Raw genomic sequence first — 21361 nt, forward strand, 5'->3', positions numbered from 1 at the left:
AACTTTCTAATAAAATTGGTGAAGAGAAAGACTCGCCCGGATCGTCATTTAGTCTCTACCTATAAAAACATTGCGTGGTGTAGTCACCGGAGTTTTGTGCGGGGCGCATTTTTTTATTAACTTTTTAGTAGGGATTAATAAGGTCAGTATCAAAATCCATCTAAGTGTCATGATGCCTCTCTCCTTTTCTTCTTACCTTCCCTGAGTGCGATTTTATGCCGGAAACTATGTCAGGTAAACAAACATATAAGTCAGAAGGAAATAATACAAATATGACAGAGGGTGCATCTAATATATCTTTTAATATGCCCCATTTGACGAAATATTTGGGACACGTGCATGAGGACCTGGAAAGATTTTCCATGCTATTCGATCACATGGTAACCATGCAATCATAGTCATCAGCTAAAAAGAAGGAGATGTTAAAGGCATATCTACAGGACACGGCACTAGATCTCGTGTTGCTTAAAAACTAAAATCAATTCGGAACGATGTCCTATGAAGCTTTAAAATCTAAATTAGTAGCACTAAGTAGGCCGAAGGTTCCATCGTACAAGGCGGAACAGGAGTTATTCGAAGTCCAACAAGGAACAGATGAGTCCATAGATTCATATTTTTTGCGTAAACTCTGAGCAATCAGGCAGTTACTACCGGAGGCGACAGAAGTACAAAAGATCCATCATTTATCTTTGGGATTACAGAGGAAATTAACAAGATAGTGCAACGGTAGACGCCCTATAGACTAAATTGAACACCTTAGAAGCCGCTAATGAACTTTTAAGGAAAAGAGAGCCTGCAGAGCTATCACAAAAATTGCACATGCTATACGGCCAAAATCCTATACCTAAACCGCAGAATATATCATATGCATTACCAACTGAGCCAAAGATAATGTATCCTATATAACAGTCGTACCACCATACCTATCCTATACAAAAGCAACATGTCATACAACCAACGCACAGTTATGTATCTACATACCAACAACAATTTAATACGTATCAATCGAATCCATCATTAACGACTTTTCAACCATCAGTACATAATCCTTGAGAATACCGAAACACGAGTCAAGAACCACGAGCAAAATCCTCCACAAAATTATCTATCTACCTTGGCCAGTAAAATGGCAGAATTGCCGCTAGCGATAGCGCAAGCGAGCTTTAGAAACCAACAAGGATATAGGAAGATGAATAACAACAATAAAGGAAGGAAAAAACTGGGACAAGTCTAGAATAGTGAGCAGGTCACACCCATGGAGGATCAAATTTTAGTATGTGCGATATGCCGGAAGCCGGGACACGGTGCATTCATTTGTTATAAGCGTTCAAAACCGTCCCTTAGCAAGGGGGCCGACAACCATCAGCATCCGAAACAGTAAGACCAAACAGAAACTAGCAAGCACAATGACATAACTTACGAAATTCCTGTGATAGAACATCAATCAGAACAATTTACAGAAAGAGAAAACGTCACTCTAGAAGACGAAAACAACCGGTCACATTTAACTATTAGAACAAAATCAGGACCTCAAAATGCAATAATTGATACAGGCAGTACGATATTGGTCTGACAGTCCAATTCCTTCCCCCTGGGACGAGTGTAATTCCATTTCAGACAATAGTAAAAGGAATTTCGGGATATTTGTTTAAATCAAACAGCACTGATGAAATTTAAAATAGGTCAGACAACGTTCACTCATTACTTTCAAATAATTAACTGGACAATGCCCATAATTATAAGGAGTTGACTTCCTCCAACGTTAGCATTCCACCATTGACTTAAACAGGAATGTAATTTCTTTCTTTAAACATCCACGGAAGCCTCAGCTACCAGCTGAAAACAAGGAAAATACGGTGTCGGCTTTTACAAGTCAAATAATATCGCAGACAAACCAAAACAGCTTATACGCGACTAAGCAAATAATACTTCCTCCACTCACACACGTTTATTCAAGTAGCAGGAAAGAAAAAGTAGCTGATGCGGGATTCTTGTATATATCATTCTTTCCTGGAATACTCGAGAAACAGGTTAAATGCTCTCTATCAGAAAATAGAAGCAAACAAAATGAAAATTTTAATATCAAATCCTTATAGCAACAGCGTCTCTATAAAGAGGAATTCCCCAGTTTCGGTTCTTGAGGAAGTGCACGATATTTCTTTTAACGCCTTAGAAGAACCATTTTTTTTTTTAGAAAAATCGTACCAGTTTAAGACGAAAGAAGAAACTGAGTAACGCTTAAATACACAGAAAACTTCAATAAAGAGTTCTTTGACGTCAACCTCAACTTAGACGAAAAGCAAAAACCAAACAGTTTATGAATTATTGTTCAAGTATAGGGATTATTTTACGTATGCTCCTGACGACATCGGATTTTTTAGGGAATATGTTCATAAAATTAAGATTTCTAAGTCTGCTGTATTTCACGACCGTTCCCCACCAATTCCATTACATATCAGAGACTATGTAGACAAACAGACTCAAGAACTTATCAATGCAACATAAATTAGACCTACAGACAACAATGAATTTTGTTCTCCACTTCTGGTGCTCCGGAAACATAATACACAAGAATTTAGGTTAGTTCTTAATTTGCAGAAGTCTAACAGCTATACCAAGTATTCATGGGTACCATTTAAATCTACAGAGAACGTTCTAAACTCTATAAAGGGAAAAACCTTCATAACAACCATTGATTGATTTCCAACTTTTGCTGCATGCTAATAGCCGAAAATATATGACCTCAATCATAACAGAAAGTCATACGAGTTTTTTAGGTGCACGATGGGCCATCGTACTTCAAGTAAAAGCCTAAGTATCGCGATGAGGATGAATTTGGAGGGAATACCCGATAGGATTACATGTTTTGCAGATGATATCATTTCCAGCGCTTACGGCTTTCCACAGCAATTGCAGGAATTAGAATTACTATTTAAGAAGCTTAGAAAACATGATTTTCGGGCATCTCGCAAGAAGACACATAGGTTTCCAAGGACTTAACGTATTAAGACACCTCGTTAGTGGAGAATCCATTAAAATATCTCCCAAGATAGCCAATAAAATACGAAATTTCAAAAAGCCAACTACAAAGCGGATTATCAACAGTTTTATCGGGTTATGTTCCTATCTTAGAGCGCATATCAAAGATATCACAATAAAAATTGAGCGTTTCCAGCAATTAGTAACCTCTAAATCTAAATTTAAATGGACTGAGAAGCTTGATGTTCTTTTCGAACAATTGAAAGAAGACATACTAAAAGCTCCTTCGCTCGCTCATTTTGACAACTCTCTAGAAATTCACGATTTCTATTATCTTCCCTTTTAACGAAAATTTTCCTTATTATAAAACTGATCATTCTCCTTTCCTTAGTTCTAATAATTTATTTGTGCCTCATCTTTTATAAGCCCCGTTACAAAACAAAAACATATCCAATTGGCTAAACATATCTTTACCATTAGAAAGACTAGAATCACCGGCGCCTTCTACTGAAATCGAAATTCAACCAATACAGACTACAAATACTGGATGTGACGTCAATATACATACCGATTTTAATAACCAACATAGATACTGATTCTAGTAAACAGCATCATCGACCGATACCAACCATTAATGAACTGGTTTATATTATAAAACTTTGTCCCATATAGGTATAGGTAGAGCGTTAATAAAAATTCTCCGGACTCTACTCCCACTACTGGCTTTTATTATAAAATTTTCATTATAAAAGAATTTTTACAAAATACTGTACAAATAATCTCTCTAGTATACAAGGTTAGTTATAGCTAGTATTTGACCGTAAGGTCGCAGACAGGATCTCTACAGAGCCCTGTAGCAAGCTAAGCAGAGGGGAATTAAGGACCCAATACTCCGTTGCAAGCAAAGGAGGGTTAAGTGGCCTAGCACCGTAGCAGGGTAAACGGCTGTGGTTAGTATTCCTAGACAGAGCCCCGTAGCGGGCTAAGCCAGGAGATAGGATAGGCGTAGTCCCGCAGCAGACTAGAGGCCTGCGGTTAGGTTACTCCTAATGTTCCGTGGTAAACAATAGGAGGGTCACCGGAAAACTTGTACAGAATTGCCGTCGTCCAGTCAATTTATAGGGTTCCTTGCGAGGTGGTGGCACTGCTGCTCCGTTGTCGTCTTTCGGGTGGGGCCAGAAGCCCGTCGGCTGCACGTGATTGTAGATCCATCTGGTGTGGAATCCTCTTGCCAAACCATGTGGTGGTGTTTGTAAACACTTGCGTGTAGAATTGTTTATCAACTACATCACGTGGGACATTGTCGAAGGGTTATTTTTCTACTTGTGAGGGTTGGCAACACTAAGGGATCACACACAAAAAGTCACTAAAAAACTAATAACACTGGCAACACTGGAAAAATTCACTCTTCGGAGCACTATTGAGGTAGTGAAAGAAAGCACTAACAGTTATTCCCTAATCACAGGCAGGATTGGAGCGTTTTATATGTCACTTCATTTCCCTCGAGGTAGGGCTGTTTTTAGCTTTGGCGTTAATATACATATATTAGTTCACTTATAGTGAGGGATGTTGGAGTCTGTAAAATCTGTTGCTCTTTAGTCGTATGAATGGTATAAAATTTGTCCATGGGAATTGTAAGAGATATATCTAAACGACGTCTTTTGGATGTTCTTAGGACGAAGCGAAGGTGGATATATATTACGTATAAAATAGTAAGAGTTGCAAATACTAAAAAAGTTGCGATTATCCCAGGGATATAAAGGTAATTTATATTGGAAAGTTCGTGATGCAAACGGCGTGATTTTTTGGTAATCTTGTACAAGGTGTAAAAGTTCTAATATATTTGGACTAAAGATATGTATTTCAATAAAATAATCCAATTTTAAATTCCAATGTGGATGATAATGATGGTCCTCAATTCCTGGACATCCTGTATGATGTATCAGTGATCATGACTTTTGGAAGATCCTGTATAATATTTATGTTCCATAATGTCGGTGACGATATGAGGTTCACAGTGGAAAAATAAAAAAATATTGAGGAATCGTAGAATTATAGGTTAGTTGTCCTTGTGAAGATCAGTTGCCTTTTAAATACAGAAATGCAATTTCAGCATTCTTTCGTTCAGTTGCAAAATAACGAGTCAGCTTTTTGCGAGTAACAGAGAAATGCTTGAAGTCCATACGAATGTTCGTGATTGTACTCAATTTTTCTCCTCTTTTTTAGTAAGAGTGAGAAAAAGTCTTTTATGCTATTCAATATTCTTTGCTAATTGAGTTAAATAATTTAGATGCGTTTATGATCTCTTCTTATTCTTCATCTTTTCACACTGCCAATTGAAAGAAGAAGAATATTTAAAAGATGAAATATTCCAGATCCTATCTTATATCTTGCGCTCTGCCTTGGCTATTATTTACATTTTCTTAAATGGATGTCTTCGCTCATGTACAAAAATAGCTATTCATTCTCGTGCTGAGTGTCTTCTATATCTTCATAATAGGTTTAATTATGTCTACAGAAATCTCCTGTATGGGTTGACGATATGAGTCGGAAAATCTGACCTTATAAAGATTAGGATTAACTCTTTCGATAATGTCTAAAGGTCAAAAAAATCTAGACGAGAAAGTTTCTGGTATTCCAATCTGACAATTGGGGAAAAATACAAGTACCTTTTGGCCCTTATCAAAACTAGTCTGTTTATGTTTAAGGTCGTAATATTTCTTCTGTTTGTTATAACTTGCAATTAGATTGTCTTGTACACTTCCACTATCTTATTCCGGTGTGCTTTGTCGACGCACAACGTGCGAGTGGATGCTAGCGCAATATCAGAGATGGTCTTTGGTTCGTATCCGTGCATAAGGGAGAAACATGAATATTTAGTTCCAGTCTGTACGAATGTATTAATTCCAAATATTATATACGGGATTAGTTTTGACCAATGATTTTTATTTTCCTGTACAAAACTTTAACAGCGCTCTGTATGATTCTGTGGAATGTTTCCACTACACCTAGTGTTTTGTGATCACATGCTGAACAAAATTTAAATTCAAAGTTGTAGAACTTTGATATTTTCTGCAGTCCCTTAGCATTATGTACAGGGTGTCTATTTAAATACAGGTAGGAAAAAGTTCCGTATATAATGTCAATTTCTTTGGCTGTTATGTTGTCTACAATCCTGGTTACACAAAATCGTGTGGACGTCTCAATAGCTACTAGTATATGTTTGAATTTTCCTTCTCCGACCGGCACCCGTCCAATCGAATCGTACTCCCATGCAGTAGCTATAGGCGTAGGTAGATGATGGAGCAATTGACCCGCCGGCTTTGCTGGTAAATTCTTGGGTTTTGACAGAGATTGCATGTCCTTATTCTGTTTTTTATGTAAGCTTTCATGTTAAAAAAGTACTACTTTCTGAGTGCCGACTGGTACGTCTTAGTATACCCAAAATTGGGTGCCATTGGGTTGTTATGGATAGCATCAAACCATTTGCTTATTAAAGATTTTGGTATAGAAAGTAAATATAGCAATCCTAATTGAGGATGTTTCTGAGTTCTATATGACATTCAGTTTTTAAGAAAAAAATATTTCGCCGCACGGAGTGTAGACAATTTATTGAGTTGTTTGTTTTCCAAAACAGTGATGTCAGAAAATGAAGGATCCTTCCTTTGTTCCTCCGATAAATTGGGTAACGTAATGGACTGTTCAATTTGAAAGGTGTGCTCCAATGAGTGAGAAGCAAAGATCTTAGCGTCCTCTGTGTCCGAGAAGCTATCAACTTCTTGATTTTCGTCCCGCTGTATGTGTTGCTTGACTTCTAAGCGACTAAAAATATCTGCAGGATGCTGCTGACTTTTAATATGGTAAATTTCATAATTGTAATCCGCTAAGAATATCTTGTAGCGAGTAAGTTTTTCGACATTATCAGGCTGGGTGTTGAGTGAAGCCAAGCATTTAGCGTCTATAAATAACTTAAATCTATTCAGTAAAAATATCGACATTTTCGAAGGACATATATGAATGCATATAGTTCTTTCTGCCATGTTGAGGCCTTACATTCGCTTTTGGTAAAACGACGACTACAGTAGGAAACAACACGTTCCTGACTAGATTTAGGGTTGGAACATGCTAAAATTCCACCTGCTGAGGTTGAAGATGCGTCGGAATACGCTCGAATTTTCAATGATGGATCAAAATTAAACAAAGATTGGGCCTGAACAATATCCATCTTAAGTTTCTCAAATAGCTCGTCATGCTGAGTTGTCCATTTACATTTTGTATTCTTGTTCAAAAGAATTTGAAATGGTTTCTTTTCCGTGAAATTTTTAATATGCGCCCTCAAATAAGAGGAGAGTCCTAGAAAACTCTTCAAGGTCCTTTTAGAGGTTGGTTTCTTAAAATTTCGTATTTTATTGGCAATTTTGGTGAAATTTTGATCATCTTGCCACTAATTGTGAATCCTAAGACATCTATTTCTGAGTATAATAGAAGGGTCTTGTTCGGGCTTGCTCTAAAATCGTGTTTTCTTAGTCTTTTGAAGAGCAATTCCAAGTCAGATAATTGCTGTTTCCAGTTTTTGCTTCCTATGACAAGGTTGTCAGCAAAGTTAGTTGTACGAGGTGGCAAACGCTCCAAAAGCACGCGTACCGCTATAGTTAGCGCGGCTCCTGAGGTGGTATGACCCATGACGCAGCATTAGAATTTATACGCGTTCCTAGTATGATTAAGTTCAAAAGTCATGTATTTTTGACTTTTAGGATGCAATAATAGCTGAAAATAGGAGAACTTTATATCGATAGTCGAGATGCAAGATTTATCTCTTAGTACATGCAAAACGTCTTCTCTGAACTGAAATGGAATGCTCAAATATTTTATAAACTTATTTCACGCTTGTAGATTCAAAACTAGGCGGAATTCTGAAGTATTTGGTTTCCTAACTATGAGAAGTGACGACGAGAAAAAAGTGTCACTAGTCTCTTTAATAATATTAGCTTCTAAAAGTTGTTAAATTTGCAAATCAATTTGCGACCTTATTGCCAAAGGAATGGGAGGTGACCTCTGATGGAAAGAAGCTCTATCCATCCTTAGCTTGTGTACATAACCATGCCTATGTTTGTTGGTGTATATGAAAAGACATCCCTGTATTTAAAAAGTAGATCATGTACAGCCTTTTTCTGTTCATTCGTTAGATCCGGGTTTATGTCGAATAACTTAGTATCAAAAAGTGATTTGGTCTTGTCCAGCCTATCCTGAATTTCCTGTTCAGCTCTATAGAATGTGTCGTCATTTTGTTCGTCTGTTTGGTAATCACCCTGTATATCTACTTCTTGAACGTTCTTGACAACATATGCGATCGGTGTGTTCTTTACTAGTGTTACTGGCTTATTAGTTGGATTTGATATTAATAGTGTGAAATTATTCTTAGGTACTTTAGTAGGCAAAGTAGGTAGCCAATAAATCCTCTACTTATTCAATAAATTCTCTAATGGAGAGAGAATAAAATACTCAGTATCCATTTTCTGATTCTTTACATTAAGGGCAAAAATAAATGTGGTTTGGCTGGTGTGGTAACCTTTCGAGTAGTAAACCCATCAGCCGATTTATGCTGCCTTATTGTATGAATTGCGCTTGCAGATAATATTTTTTGAGCGTCAACGTCAATTGGGTACGGCGATGGTCGTGGTTTCTTGTATACTGATAATGTATTATTTTGCAAATCAATTTTGGTCTGTAAACGATTTAGAATGCCCTCTCCAAATAAAGACAAAATGTCTCCGTGCTCTAAAATTCGAAAATAGTGGGAAAAAGTTGTTGAGCCAATCCTGAATTTAATTAATGGTATATAACGTAAATTTACGCTGGAATTCTCAATTCCTCGTAGATTGGTGCTAAAAGAAATCAATTTTGTGTTTGGAGGAAGCCAATTTTTCGGCCATAGGCTCAACGAGCTACCTGTGTCATTGATTACAGGATATTTTTCTTTGTTAATTGTTTCATTAATTAACAATTTATGTTCTTGATTTAACAATTTAATGTTTTCTCTTATATCGGATATTGGAGCCACAGTATAAAGCGATGTCATTAACTGTTGATTAGTGCTAGTACTTGCGACTTTTTGTTGCTCATTTGCTTCCTGACTTCCGGCCCTCAGAATATATTCTTGATAGGATTTGTCCTGGGGCCCCGCCAGTCGTTTCCCTGCTTATTATTCTTATAGCATATGCTGGAAGAATGACCGTGCCGCAAACTGTGGCTGTTTCTGGTCTAGGATTACTATTATTATCTTTATTATTATTTTTAGAATTGTTTTTCTTTCCATTTTTATGCTGGTTTTGATTGCCATTATTTGTATTTCTCGACCTGTAAGTGTTACGGCCGCCCCGTCTAAATTGTGAATTCTTAATAGCATTTTGGGCTACTAGAAGAGATAGTTCGGCCATTTGATTAGCTAATTTAGTGAAGTCTAATGAATTATTTGCGCTAGAAGTACCAGATGTGCTAGACGCGGGGGGTTCGAGAGGGGGATTCGGATTACCAACTTTGGGGGGAGGATTTGGAGGTAATTGATTTTGTGATGCACCCTGTAGCTGTGGTGCTGAAGTTACAGGAAATACTGGGGCAGGTTGTTGGTATTGGTTCCAATTAGGTGGCGGATTACATAACGGGTAAGTTAGATGTTGATGATGTGTGGGGAAGGAAGCGCCAGCAACTGCCGATGAATTTAAACTGCTGACTGTTGAATTTTGATCTCAAAGCGAATAAATTGCCTGTTGTAACTCTACGTAATCACGTTTTTTATTAGGTCATGCGCCTTTTCCAGGTTATGTAAGTGTGTCTGTAATCCTCGAACTGTTTGAACGTTTCAAACGTGATCTTTGTAAAAAGTTTTTTTTATATCCTAATGATAAGTAATTTATTTTCTGTTCCTCGGTAGCTTGAGGCAGAACTTGTCGTATAACTCTTAATTTCCTTAGAAAATATGCATCAACTGACTCATATTCGTCCTGTTGGACCTGAAAAATTTCAAACTCAGCCCTATATGGAAGTAATTTTGATCTACCCAAGTCAACTAATTTAGAATTTTAATTGTTCGTAATTAAGTGAATCCAACTGGTTCTGGGCTTTTAAGTGTAACACTAGATCGAGAGCCATATCCTGTAAATACATGGGTAATAGCTCTTTCTTTTTCTCTGCATTCCAAGAATGCAATAACTCAAGATGATCAAAGAGCATAAACAATCTATCGGGATCCTCCGTAACGTGTCCCGAATATTTAGTGAAATGTGGTATATTGAAAGAAGGGCGTGAATTCTGATTCATATTTGCACTGTCCTCCGGAAAACTGTTCTTTCCTGATCCAGTGTGAGGCATGCACTAAAATAGTTAAATCCGAGTCACTAATTTCACAAATAAGAAAATCACATACCTATGAGAAAAGAGTTCACTTCCAGTTAATAAAAATACTGTCCGGTAGGGGGAAGTATTCAGACCAAAACTGAGCCGGTCAAAGTCTCGACCATGTAAAACTTTGTCCCATATAGGTATAGGTAAAGCGTTAATAAAAAGAGTGTCCGGAATCGACTCCCACTGCCGGCTTTTATTATAAAAGTTTCACTATAAAAGTATTTTTACAAAATACTGTACAAATAGTTTCTCTAGTGTACAACGCTAGTTATAGGTAGGACCTTTCAATCTCAACTGTGCCCCTGCTGGCGTTACTGTCGATATATGATTTGCCGTACCTCCCTCGAAAGAGGAGGGATAAGTTGCTGCGACCGACATCTTTCAATTGTTAGATGCGGAAGTGTTGCTACAATGAATTATTTCACGGGCTTCCCTGTGGTCTGTCTTATTAGCCACTCTAAGTAGCGTGTGATCTTCACTCGTCAAGATCAAGAGACTGAATGATAAATTGGCAACACAACTGTCATTCACTTCTTTTCCCTAAGCAAAGGGAGGATTTCTTCCGTCAGAGAGCGGCGGGAGTTGGGCCGAAGTATAGTTCGCATAGTTTCCGAGGGCTCAGGTGGAATAGACAAACTCTAGTCTTTGACGGTAAGGTCGCAGAAAGGATCTCCACAGAGCCGCGTAGCAGACTAAGCAGAGGGGAATTAAGCAGAGGGGAATACTCCGTTGCTAGCAGAGGAGGGTTACGTGGCCAATAGAGCCCGTAGCAGGCTAAGCAGCTGTGGTTAGGATTTCCAGACAGAGCCCCATAGCAGGCTAAGGGGGGGAACAGATTACAATATTTATTAATCACTGTGATGACACTTCTACGCACTTTGAGGAAATGATAGTGACTGCTTTAACCATACTTAGATGGGACAGGAACTAGTGTTATAATCATTTCACATATATAAATATCACAAAGTATCATAGTGATTTTACAGTGTATTATAGTGTCTATAGTGTATATACAGTGTCTCCAAGTGTATCAGTGTTATGGTGCAAATAACTTTCACTAATAACAATTATGTATTTTTCTCAAAATAATCTTGCAAATTATTTTTTTCCAGTGTGGGGGTGTAAGGATCCCCACATCATAACAGAAGCATATGTTAATACAACACATGTTATTGATTGTAAACAATGAAGCAGACGAGAAGTCAACACGGAAGACACAGGAGCAAGCCGAAAGGTTACGGACATCACAAGAGGACCCAAAGAGGACACATAAAAGCGCAACCACTGAGGGACCTGGTATCAATCGACCAACTGATCAACTAACCAACACCTGGTCCAAGGTCGCATTGGACTAGGGGTACACCTTTCCTTAACCCGAGGTCGCATTGGACTAGAAATCCTCACTACAACTAAGCCTCAGGAAGCTGCCTTGTGCTGAGAGGGATTTCCTTCAAGACTCGCCAGAACCTTGCAGGTGCCTTGGAGACTGCTTTGAGAGAAGGGGCACCGTGCAAAACACCAGTCTTCCTTCATCTGGTCAATAAGAAGATAGATACTATTTACTGTTTGTAATCCAAGACATTTGGAATTAGAACTTTGTAATAAAATTGGTGAAGAGAAAGACTCGCCCGGACCGTCATTTAGTCTCTACCTATAAAAACATTGCAATATTATACAAATTTAGTCACCTCTTTATTAATTAAATTGTCCAATTCCTCCTTTCTAGAAATCGAAATACAAGCGAGTTCTGTGTCCCACGAAACGCGAATAGGCTTCAGATTCCCTTTGTGTGACAAGAGAATTTCAGTTTCAAAAAAATGAAATGAAATCTTTAAGTTTTACGTCCCACGGTTATGCTGATTAGGCTAAAGGAAACGGTGATGACGAGAAATAATTAAAATGGTGGAATGAAGAAATTGGGAGAACCCCGAAAGAACACACGTGCACAGTGTTTGTCCACCACAAAGTCAACACGGCGCGAGCTAGGATCGAACCAAGGACCCCAAGCACCGGAGGTGAACATTCTACCACAGCAAACACGCCTCCCAATTTCATACTTTTATTCCATATGGATACAATAGAACATAAATGCTTAAATGGTGTTTTTAAGTAGTAATACAGCTTTAAATGTACGTACACAATATAATAACCCAATTACCGTTATCACGAGTCACCCAATAACTTTCCGTTTGCAGTCATTTAGAAACTAGAAAATAAATACCTATGTTCTAACTGGCTCGAAATCGAAAGCAGATAAGTGAGTCGTGATAAGGGTATCTCAGGTACAATAATATTGTCTAGGGAGTTCTTGTTCCACTTTTTGATTATCATTTATCTATTTGAAGATACAGTGAAACCTCCCTTAACGGACAATTCTCAATAACGGACACCTCTATAATACGGACACATTTTTTTGTCCTGGCAAAAATATATGTTCTCTTACGGAACAAAACCCTCCCTTTTACGGACACTCTCATATACGGACGCGGACAGTTCTTCCCCCCCCCAAACGTTTCAATGACCTCTTCATAACGGACAGAAATTATTCTCGGTTCTGTGTTATATTACAGTAGTCAGAAAAGTCTTTTCCCCACAAGTGTCTCTATCATGAGTCTAGACCTGACGAACCATCAAACAGAACAGCTTCAAACTGAACTTGAAATTATTCTTTTTTCTGCCCTCAATAAACTGCTTTCTGATGGAAATCCTAGAAAACCTTCAATAGGCAATAACACTCATGCAGGGTCAGTCGTAAGGCCAAGAATTCTATGCGAAAGATCTTCCCTTCCGTAACAAATTTAGTCCTTTCTCCTCTGGCCCTTGCATATTTCCCGGCATTTTATTTTTTTTACAGGGTGATGACATGTACTTAAGAAAATTACCATACACGCATTATCTTTTGCAGTATACGAATATATTAACACATCCCCCAGCAATAATATTATTTAACAGAAATGAATTTCTCCTTTATCCCTCTCAGTAATTTAAATACGTACTAAATAGAGTATTTTCATATTGAAGTATACGTATTTACGCTCATACATAATGTATTTCATGTTTATTCCTACATACAATTACCATTGTGGGTAATTAAATTTCTGTAACCTCTCTGTAACGGACACCTCTCAGTAACGGACAAAAATTCATGTCCCAGCGGTGTCCGTTATTCAGAGGTTTCACTGTATCACATAATTACTGTAAAATTAGCGGTATTTTAATTTCGCTGTGATGAGGCCTCTTAACACTAGCAAAAGTGCTGGACCCGATCTAATGAAATTTCAGTAGTCAGGGGGTAGATATATGGGTGGCTGTACATATTAGACAGTTAGTTTTTGGTGTTTTTTACCTGTCCGTTAATACGTGTTTCCTAGTTTATTCCATTATGCAGCCGAAAAAATAGTGTATGGTAGCTAATTTTAAACATCATGCAAACAAGTTTTTTTTTTTAAAAATAAATTTAGTTTTAGAGTAAAATCTTTTTTGTCTTTCTGTTCCTTTGATATTTATATGTATATATACGTAAGCATGTGTATCATAAGTTTAATTGATTGGCTGTTTGAGGATTAACAATTCATTAATTTTTGCTTCTTTCTTTTTAGATTGGAAGTATAATGGCATTGGCTATATGTAGTTGGATGGTTTCTTCGCCGATTTCGTTTTCGGCGCGCTTTAAGTATCTAGAAGTCAGCATAAATCCGTTAACTGGTAAGGAGTTTTCAAAAACTTCATGAGTTAATGTATAAACAAATTAGTTACATTTTGGATAATTGCGAATATTCCTTACAAATTGCTTACAAATTACTCTTCTGTCGTAACATCATGTAATAATAATAATAATAATAATAATAATAATAATAATAATAATAATAATAAATTTGAAATAAGTAATTTCTACTTTAATATTTTGTTTCTTAGTACGAGGTGAAAGAGCTCTTATTCAACTTTCAAGTTATATATGGTGGTCTTCATCAGTTCAACCACTCTGAAGCAACCTTGTCAATAAGAATGAAATAATAAAAGTATACCGAGGAATACTGTATAGTAATGTTCACTTTTATCTGAAAACCATTACGTAGTAGATATCTAATTAAAGATATTTTCTCACATCAAAGCGTGTTAGTAACGTTTTGACACAGAATGCTCAGATAATAAAAGTTAGGTACAGTACAAGGAATGGAAGAGTTTTTTTTTTGGGGGGGGAGTGAGGGATTGAGTTGCGTTAGAGCTTGAGGAAAATAAGCCCAATGTTAAATGGGACAGATTATCTCGAGTATGTTTATTAAATGTGGGTATACACCCTGCATGTTGTTTTCACAATGGGTTAAGTTTGAGTAGTTTTTAGTACTATAGAGATTCTTTTAATCCACTACCTGCTGTTGCCCGATTTAGGACGCTCATAAAACTCATTTTAGCTTAACTCAGAAAGTAAAATTTGATTTCTTTGTCTTGTGACTCAGTGGTGCCTAGCCTACCATTGAGAGACACAAACCAAACAGAAATATAAATTTTACTTATTTAGTTTTGTCAAACTAAAGATATTTTTGAGCATATTATGAATGATAATAGGTTATGTCAAAGTAAATTGTATTAAATAGTAGATTCGTTTTGAAGTTACTGATAATTAAAGCCCGGAATTAATGGCAAAATGTCATAAGTGCCATTATTGCAATTTTCATGATATTTTCAGGAAAAGTGCAATTTCACAATATGGAAGGAATTTGTTGCCATTGCCACAAGTTTTCTCTTCCACTACTCTTTATTTACTCATGAATGACAGCATACCACAGATCTGAGAAGCACTTATCTATTCAAGCGATCTCGGTGTCTGATAAAAACTGGTCTATTCCCGTTGGAATGTGACAAGGGGAGGGGCGGGGATGCTAGTGCGTATTCAGTTCTTGGAATTTTGAAGCAGTGTCCGGTTCTTGGAATGACAGCGAAGATGCTTACTTTCAAGAAGTAGCCAGGTGGGCAGTTATTGTAAATCTTAGGCGTGTGTGATACAGAACTGGTATTTATGTGCGTTTCAGTATTTCAAGATGCCGAAAGTTGGTCTTTCTAGGCAACAAAAGTTGAAAAATTTTGTGAGTTCGGGCGTACTGTGTTTTCAACAGACGGTTCTGTACTGTTTTGTAAGTTATGTGAAACTGTGGTTTCCGCTGAAAAGCGTTATTTTCTAACACACCATATAAGCACTGCAAAACCCAATTCTGCAAAGACACGCGAATCAGCTGATGAAAAAGTTCAAAATCTTCTTGAAACAGTCACGAACCCCGCTTCGTGTACTAACAGTTTTGCGAATGATCTGTGTGTAGCTCTAACTAACGCGGACATTCCTTTATGGAAGTTAGAAAATGTCTCCTTTAAAAACTTTCTCGAGAAATACACAAAACAAAAAGTTCTAAGTGAATCATCTTTAAGAAAGACTTACGCTGATAGCGCGTACAGCAGGACTATTGACGATATCCATAAAAGTATTGCTGACAAAAATATTTGGATTTCAATTGATGAAACTTGCGATATTCTAGGACGTTCCATTGCCAACGTTGTAATTGGAACTTTAGGAGGGAAGAAGTCACACAAACATTTTTGATAGCATCAGAATTTCTGGAAAATGTAAATGGCACAGCAATTGCACAGGTTTTTACAAAATCACTGAGCATTCTGCGGCCAGAATGTGTAAAATACGATAAGGTCTTTCTTTTTGTCACAGATGTAGCTGCATACACAAAAAGTACAGCAAAAGCCCTTAAGGTTCTATTCCCACGTATGCTTCATGTCACCTGTCTGGCACACGGGCTACATAGAATTGCAGAGGAAGTTCGTTCTCATTTTCCTGACTTGATCTTCTTGTGTCAAATGTGGAAAACGTATTTCTGAAAGCTCAATCCCGAACAAGTATGTTCGGCCCCTGAATTAGCCCCTGAATTTCCGCTTTCATCACAGTCTGTCTTGACGAGATGGGGTACATAGATTACAGCTGTTCTCTATTATGCTAACAACTTTGAACCCATCAAAATAATCATTGATACTTTTCATGAGAATGTTGCGTCTTCAATTAAGGTTGCTCAAAGTTTGCTTGAAAAGAGTTCCTTAAAAAAAGACTTAGTCTTCACTGCAACACATTTTGCAAAGTTACCAGATGCTATTGCCAAGCTTGAAAAAAATGAACAAACTCTCGCTAGTTCTCTGAAAATCTTCAATGATACTCTCAACGATCTGAGTGTTGTACCTGGTGACAAGGGCGAGTACATTCGGCGTAAGTGTGATCGTGTTGTAAGTGCTAATCCAGAGTTGGGAAAATTAAAGGACATCACTAGTATTATGGAAAGTGATGTGTTGACAATGACATGGATCCTTCCCAAATTACATGTTTCAAGTATGCTCCAGTGACATCAGTAGATATGGAAAGATCATTTTCACATCTAAAGTGAATTCCTTCCGACTGGAGACAAAGTCTTTCCTTTGCAAATCTTAAAAAGATGTTAATAATTTCAGAGAACAAAAATATGAAAAACCTTTCGTAAGTGAAAATAAACTGCTAATGTAGTGTAAAATGACTTCACTTTAGTATTTCTTGTGCTTTGAAGGTTTGTGCTAATGTAACCGCGTGTGAATAAAATGTGATAGTGTTTTTAAGTTATTGTTCCATTGTTACTACTGAAGAATGGCGAATGAATTGTTAGATGTTGTCCCTTCACGGGTTGCGCAAGTTTCCAGAATTTTAAGTGGTAAGTACAAAGTGCAAAATGAAACATTTTATTTGATTAATAAACGAATTATAGCCTATTATAGCTTTTAAATATTTTAGTATCTATTTTTTCGCCAAAGTTCGTGATTGCTTGTTTATTTTATTTTGGAATTTTATCTGCTATTTTTGGGTGTTTATTTTGCAATTTTGCCAGCCATTTTCGGGCTTTTATTTCGCCAGTAATTCCGAGCTTTACTGATAATAGAGCATATTACATATTTATCCTTTTTTTGGTAATTATAGTAGCAAATTGGTTTTCTCGTCACTATGTTCTTTTGCTAATCTCTAAACGGTTGACAAATTTCAATACGTGTTTAGTTTTTTTTCTTTATGCAAGAAAAATGTGTTAGTTTGTAAGGTATGAGAACACATACGGCTGGTATTTGTTTTTGTTTTAATTATTAGCAATTTCAATTGTTATTTATTCTGTATTCGGAGATACTTGTTTTATTAAATTGCTCATCGACATTTCCTCCTTGGTTACAGATAATCGAAGTACGAAAACAAAATCAAGCTATTAAGACTTTCAGATTCACCTTTTTCTCCTTTGTATTTGAGAGTTTTAATACTCTTGCATTGTCTTTCAAAATTTCCAGTGCTATCCCTCACTTATGAAACTTAATTTTATAAGCGTTACCAGGTTATATAAGTAAATTTTGGGACGCGCTGTATATTATGGAATGACAGAAACCATTCTTTGAGTTATACGAAAATAATTTCTTTTTTGATACGAAAATAATTTATCTTCTTCGATGGGAATTGCTAACAAACCGATTTCTCTCCCACGAGATAGAACAATAGGATCTTTCATCGTTCACCAACACATATGTGAAAAACCTTGTTTCACGATGAAAAGATTTTAGTGAGTAACAAAGACCACATTCATTCTGAGAGCTACATGTGTGAGAAACGTACATCGTATATTTCGATAATTCAGTGTTGCTTCCTTACTCATTAATATGTAAGGACTACATGCTATAGTTATTTGAAACTGAATTAAGTGTTTTCTTCAATTACTTATGGAAATACTAGATCAGGAGTGCGATGTAGCCGTACCGTCGCCAAGTAATAATGTTCAGCCAGTTCTTATCTTTAAGTTCTCACGTTCGACTATTGTCGTCTTTTTGTACATTGTGGCCAGTAAACTGTGAATTCATGAAAGTTCTTTCAAAATTTAATTTGCATATTCTACAGATGGTTTAACCCGATTACATTTTAAAATGAACTACCAACCTTGACTAGCAGGTCAGCCCAGCTCATACCTGGAGTATTTCCACTCTAGGAGTTTTCTCCGTGCGTTAACACAGCCGTATGTTAGTTTAATTCGCTATAGAGTTAAGCAAATGGGGATAAGTAGTCGCACAAAGACTTTCTCAGAGGCTAGCCCCATTTAGTAAAGTCACTGGTCCTCTGACCAAGTTTGAATCACTTAACGGTTCTTAGGTACTTTTCAGTTTTTATACCGTGCTGGCAAACCTTTATTCCATGAATACGCCACTTTGATTTTTTTGTGAATTCTCAGCGTAGCAGCAAGGAACTTACGTCGTGGGATTACTTTCAGTGTTGCGCCAAAGTGTTAACTTCAATGTGCATCATTTAGTGATGTGAGAAAAGTGTTAATGGTGATCTCCAAAATGTAATATATCATTCGTGTATATAAATGATACAAATTCTAAACGCATATCGCATTCTGAGAAATGTGACGTGTAATTTTATGTTTACCGAAGTAGTGTCTATGTCCATGCCAGTGTTTAGTGTTGTGATTAGTTTTCTTCTCTATAATTTTTTATACATATAGTGCATCTAATAAATAAACATATTATTATGTTATTCAATGTGTTTTCGTTTCATGTGTGAATAGTATTTTTGTGTGTCGCGGTCTAAGCAATTGTCTGTATATCCATGAGGATTTCGAGACGAGACATCCGAACCTCTCGGTGCTTTATGCTCATCTCATTGTTGAGACCTGAGAGCGATCCGGGAAAAGTTCTTTTATTTCTTTCACGAAATGTTCTTTAATGTCTCAACCAGATAAGCTCAGATCTTTTGAAAATACACGTTGGTTGGACGGCAGGAGCAGATCTGGAAAGCGGTTACAGAAATAATGGCGCCTGAAAACAGCGAATCGAGTCGAGATCTTTGATGCTCGATCAGTTACCGTTCAGAATATATGAAACCCTAAAACAGGAATCCGATTCCAGACCGTTGGCGCTCGAATACTCATAAGATTAATACCGTAATATACTATTTCTTTTCCAGTTTAGAACCAGCAATTTGAAAAAAAAATCTTTCAGGTGATTGTAATGGTATGTTTTAACGATAATTTATTTTATTTTGTTCAAGATGGCACACCAGGAAATAGATTTGATTACTAAGATAGATTTACTGTTTCAATAGAACCGTACTCAGTTGGAAGAATTAAGGAAAGACAATAAAGAGAATGTTGTTAGACAGAAAAAGAAAATGAAGAGACTTTTGTCGAGTTAAAGAGTGAATTAGATCAGAAGTTAGACGCTATACAGAAAGAATGTAGTGAAAGCAATCAAAGATTAGAACAAAGCATTAGGTCCATAGAAGCTGAAAGTAAACGTAGAAAAGAAATGCTCGAACGAAAATATGATAGCATAACCTTAAGATTTATGACAAACTGGACAAAGTTAGTCGAAGTACTAAACAGTCAATCGAACTCGCCGCACAGCCATCGTTGAAGTTAATGACCAAACTGAAAGCACTGTAACTGTTACAAACTGAAAAAAGCTATATAAACTTATATACAGATACAGTCGATAAATTAGAAAATATGCACGAACGTATCGAAGAAATTTCCGAATGTGTAGGAAAATAAGGAAAAGATCTTAAGATGGTATACGAAGAAGCGAAACTCATAGTTTGAAACATGAAAGCAAAAGCCGAATATCGTGCCGCGGTATGTGCAATATATAGGAACATAAAGGAAATTAAACGAGATATGATACAGCTTGCTTAGAGAACAGAAATGCAGAAAGTAGAGCACAGAAATCTGAACCCCAAGGATATATATATATATATATATATATATATATATATATATATATATAGATAGATAGATAGATAGATAGATAGATAGATATAGAAATAGACACAAAATTCCACTTATTCGGAATGTAAAGATACCAGTAGTAGTAGTCACGGTTTAGAAGTCAAAGTTGTATACGACAGAAATAGTAAGCGAACTAAAATGCAACCACCACAAATCGTCACAGAAAAACCTGAAACTAAAAGATGGAGATGGTTATGCATAAGGAAATTCAGTGTTTTCTTAAGTTCCAGGGTAATCCTTCCAGTGAATTAATTCACAATTTACGAAGGCTAGAGCTTACAGCTCAATTAGCTAACCTTTCCGATAAAGCTTTGTTTAAACTTGTTCCAGTTGCAAGGAATCTCATTAAACTGGTATAATATTAGGAAAGACGAATTTTTAATTATGGTCACGTCTGGCAACCACTCATTGAAGCTTTCGCTGGAAAAGCCATAGTGCAACACAGGCTATCAACCTGTAAGAGTACTAGGTTCGATCCCAATGTATACACGACTCCAAAAGTGCATTACCACCTGCAATTCTCCGTTTCCTGCAATAGCAGGCAACCCAAAAAGCTCAGCGCTTGGGTTGGTTGCACATTCGAAAGGCGTTGGACCAAACCTCAATTTTGTTACAAATATATTGTGGCAAACTGCAAATAAGAGAATAAAATAAACTGTTAAGACTTACCATTTTATTATCGTGATGGCAATGGATGACATAAAGTTACAAAATCATCTTACCTAAGCAGTTCAAACAAGGTGAATGGTAAGAAACACACATAAGAGGAAAGCAGTTTCTTTCCTTTTCCAAAAGAAAATCTCGTAAAAAAGAAAAAGATTATATAATGTAAAGGTTTAATATAAAAGCCTAACACCCCAAAACAAACATCCACACGACACAGAAAGAGAGAGAAACACAGAATAGGGAACACCAATGGCTTAGCTGACTACCGGGCCTCTCATACAAGATAAAGAGATGGGACCTTAGTTGTAAACCTAATTGTTATAATAATAATAATAATAATAATAATAATAACAATAATAATAATAATAATAATAACAATTATTATTATTATTATTATTATTAAAAATCGTCTACTTTCCCAATCTCTAACCTACCTAAGAGCATGTCTGTATATAGCGGTCATGTGAGTACCTTTTGTCAATGAG

The 21361-nt window shown here is 36.6% G+C and overlaps 1 protein-coding gene across 2 annotated transcripts in view; it reads left to right on the top strand.

Moving 5' to 3' along the window:
* The window catches only part of LOC145679764 (uncharacterized), a 247523-nt gene that overhangs the window by 78473 nt on the left and 147689 nt on the right, over positions 1 to 21361 (top strand). Inside the window, exon 3 of one of the 2 annotated variants that reach the window (XM_081750316.1) lies at positions 13980 to 14085. In XM_081750316.1, the coding sequence (XP_081606442.1) occupies positions 13980 to 14085 (106 nt within the window). Of the gene's footprint in view, positions 1 to 13979; positions 14086 to 16712; positions 17112 to 21361 lie in introns of those variants that run through there. The other variant, XM_081750318.1, reaches the window with a different exon arrangement.

Source organism: Thermobia domestica, chromosome 2, assembly GCF_964235325.1.
Source record: "Thermobia domestica chromosome 2, izTheDome1.hap1.1, whole genome shotgun sequence".
NCBI classification, from domain to species: Eukaryota; Metazoa; Arthropoda; class Insecta; order Zygentoma; family Lepismatidae; genus Thermobia; species Thermobia domestica.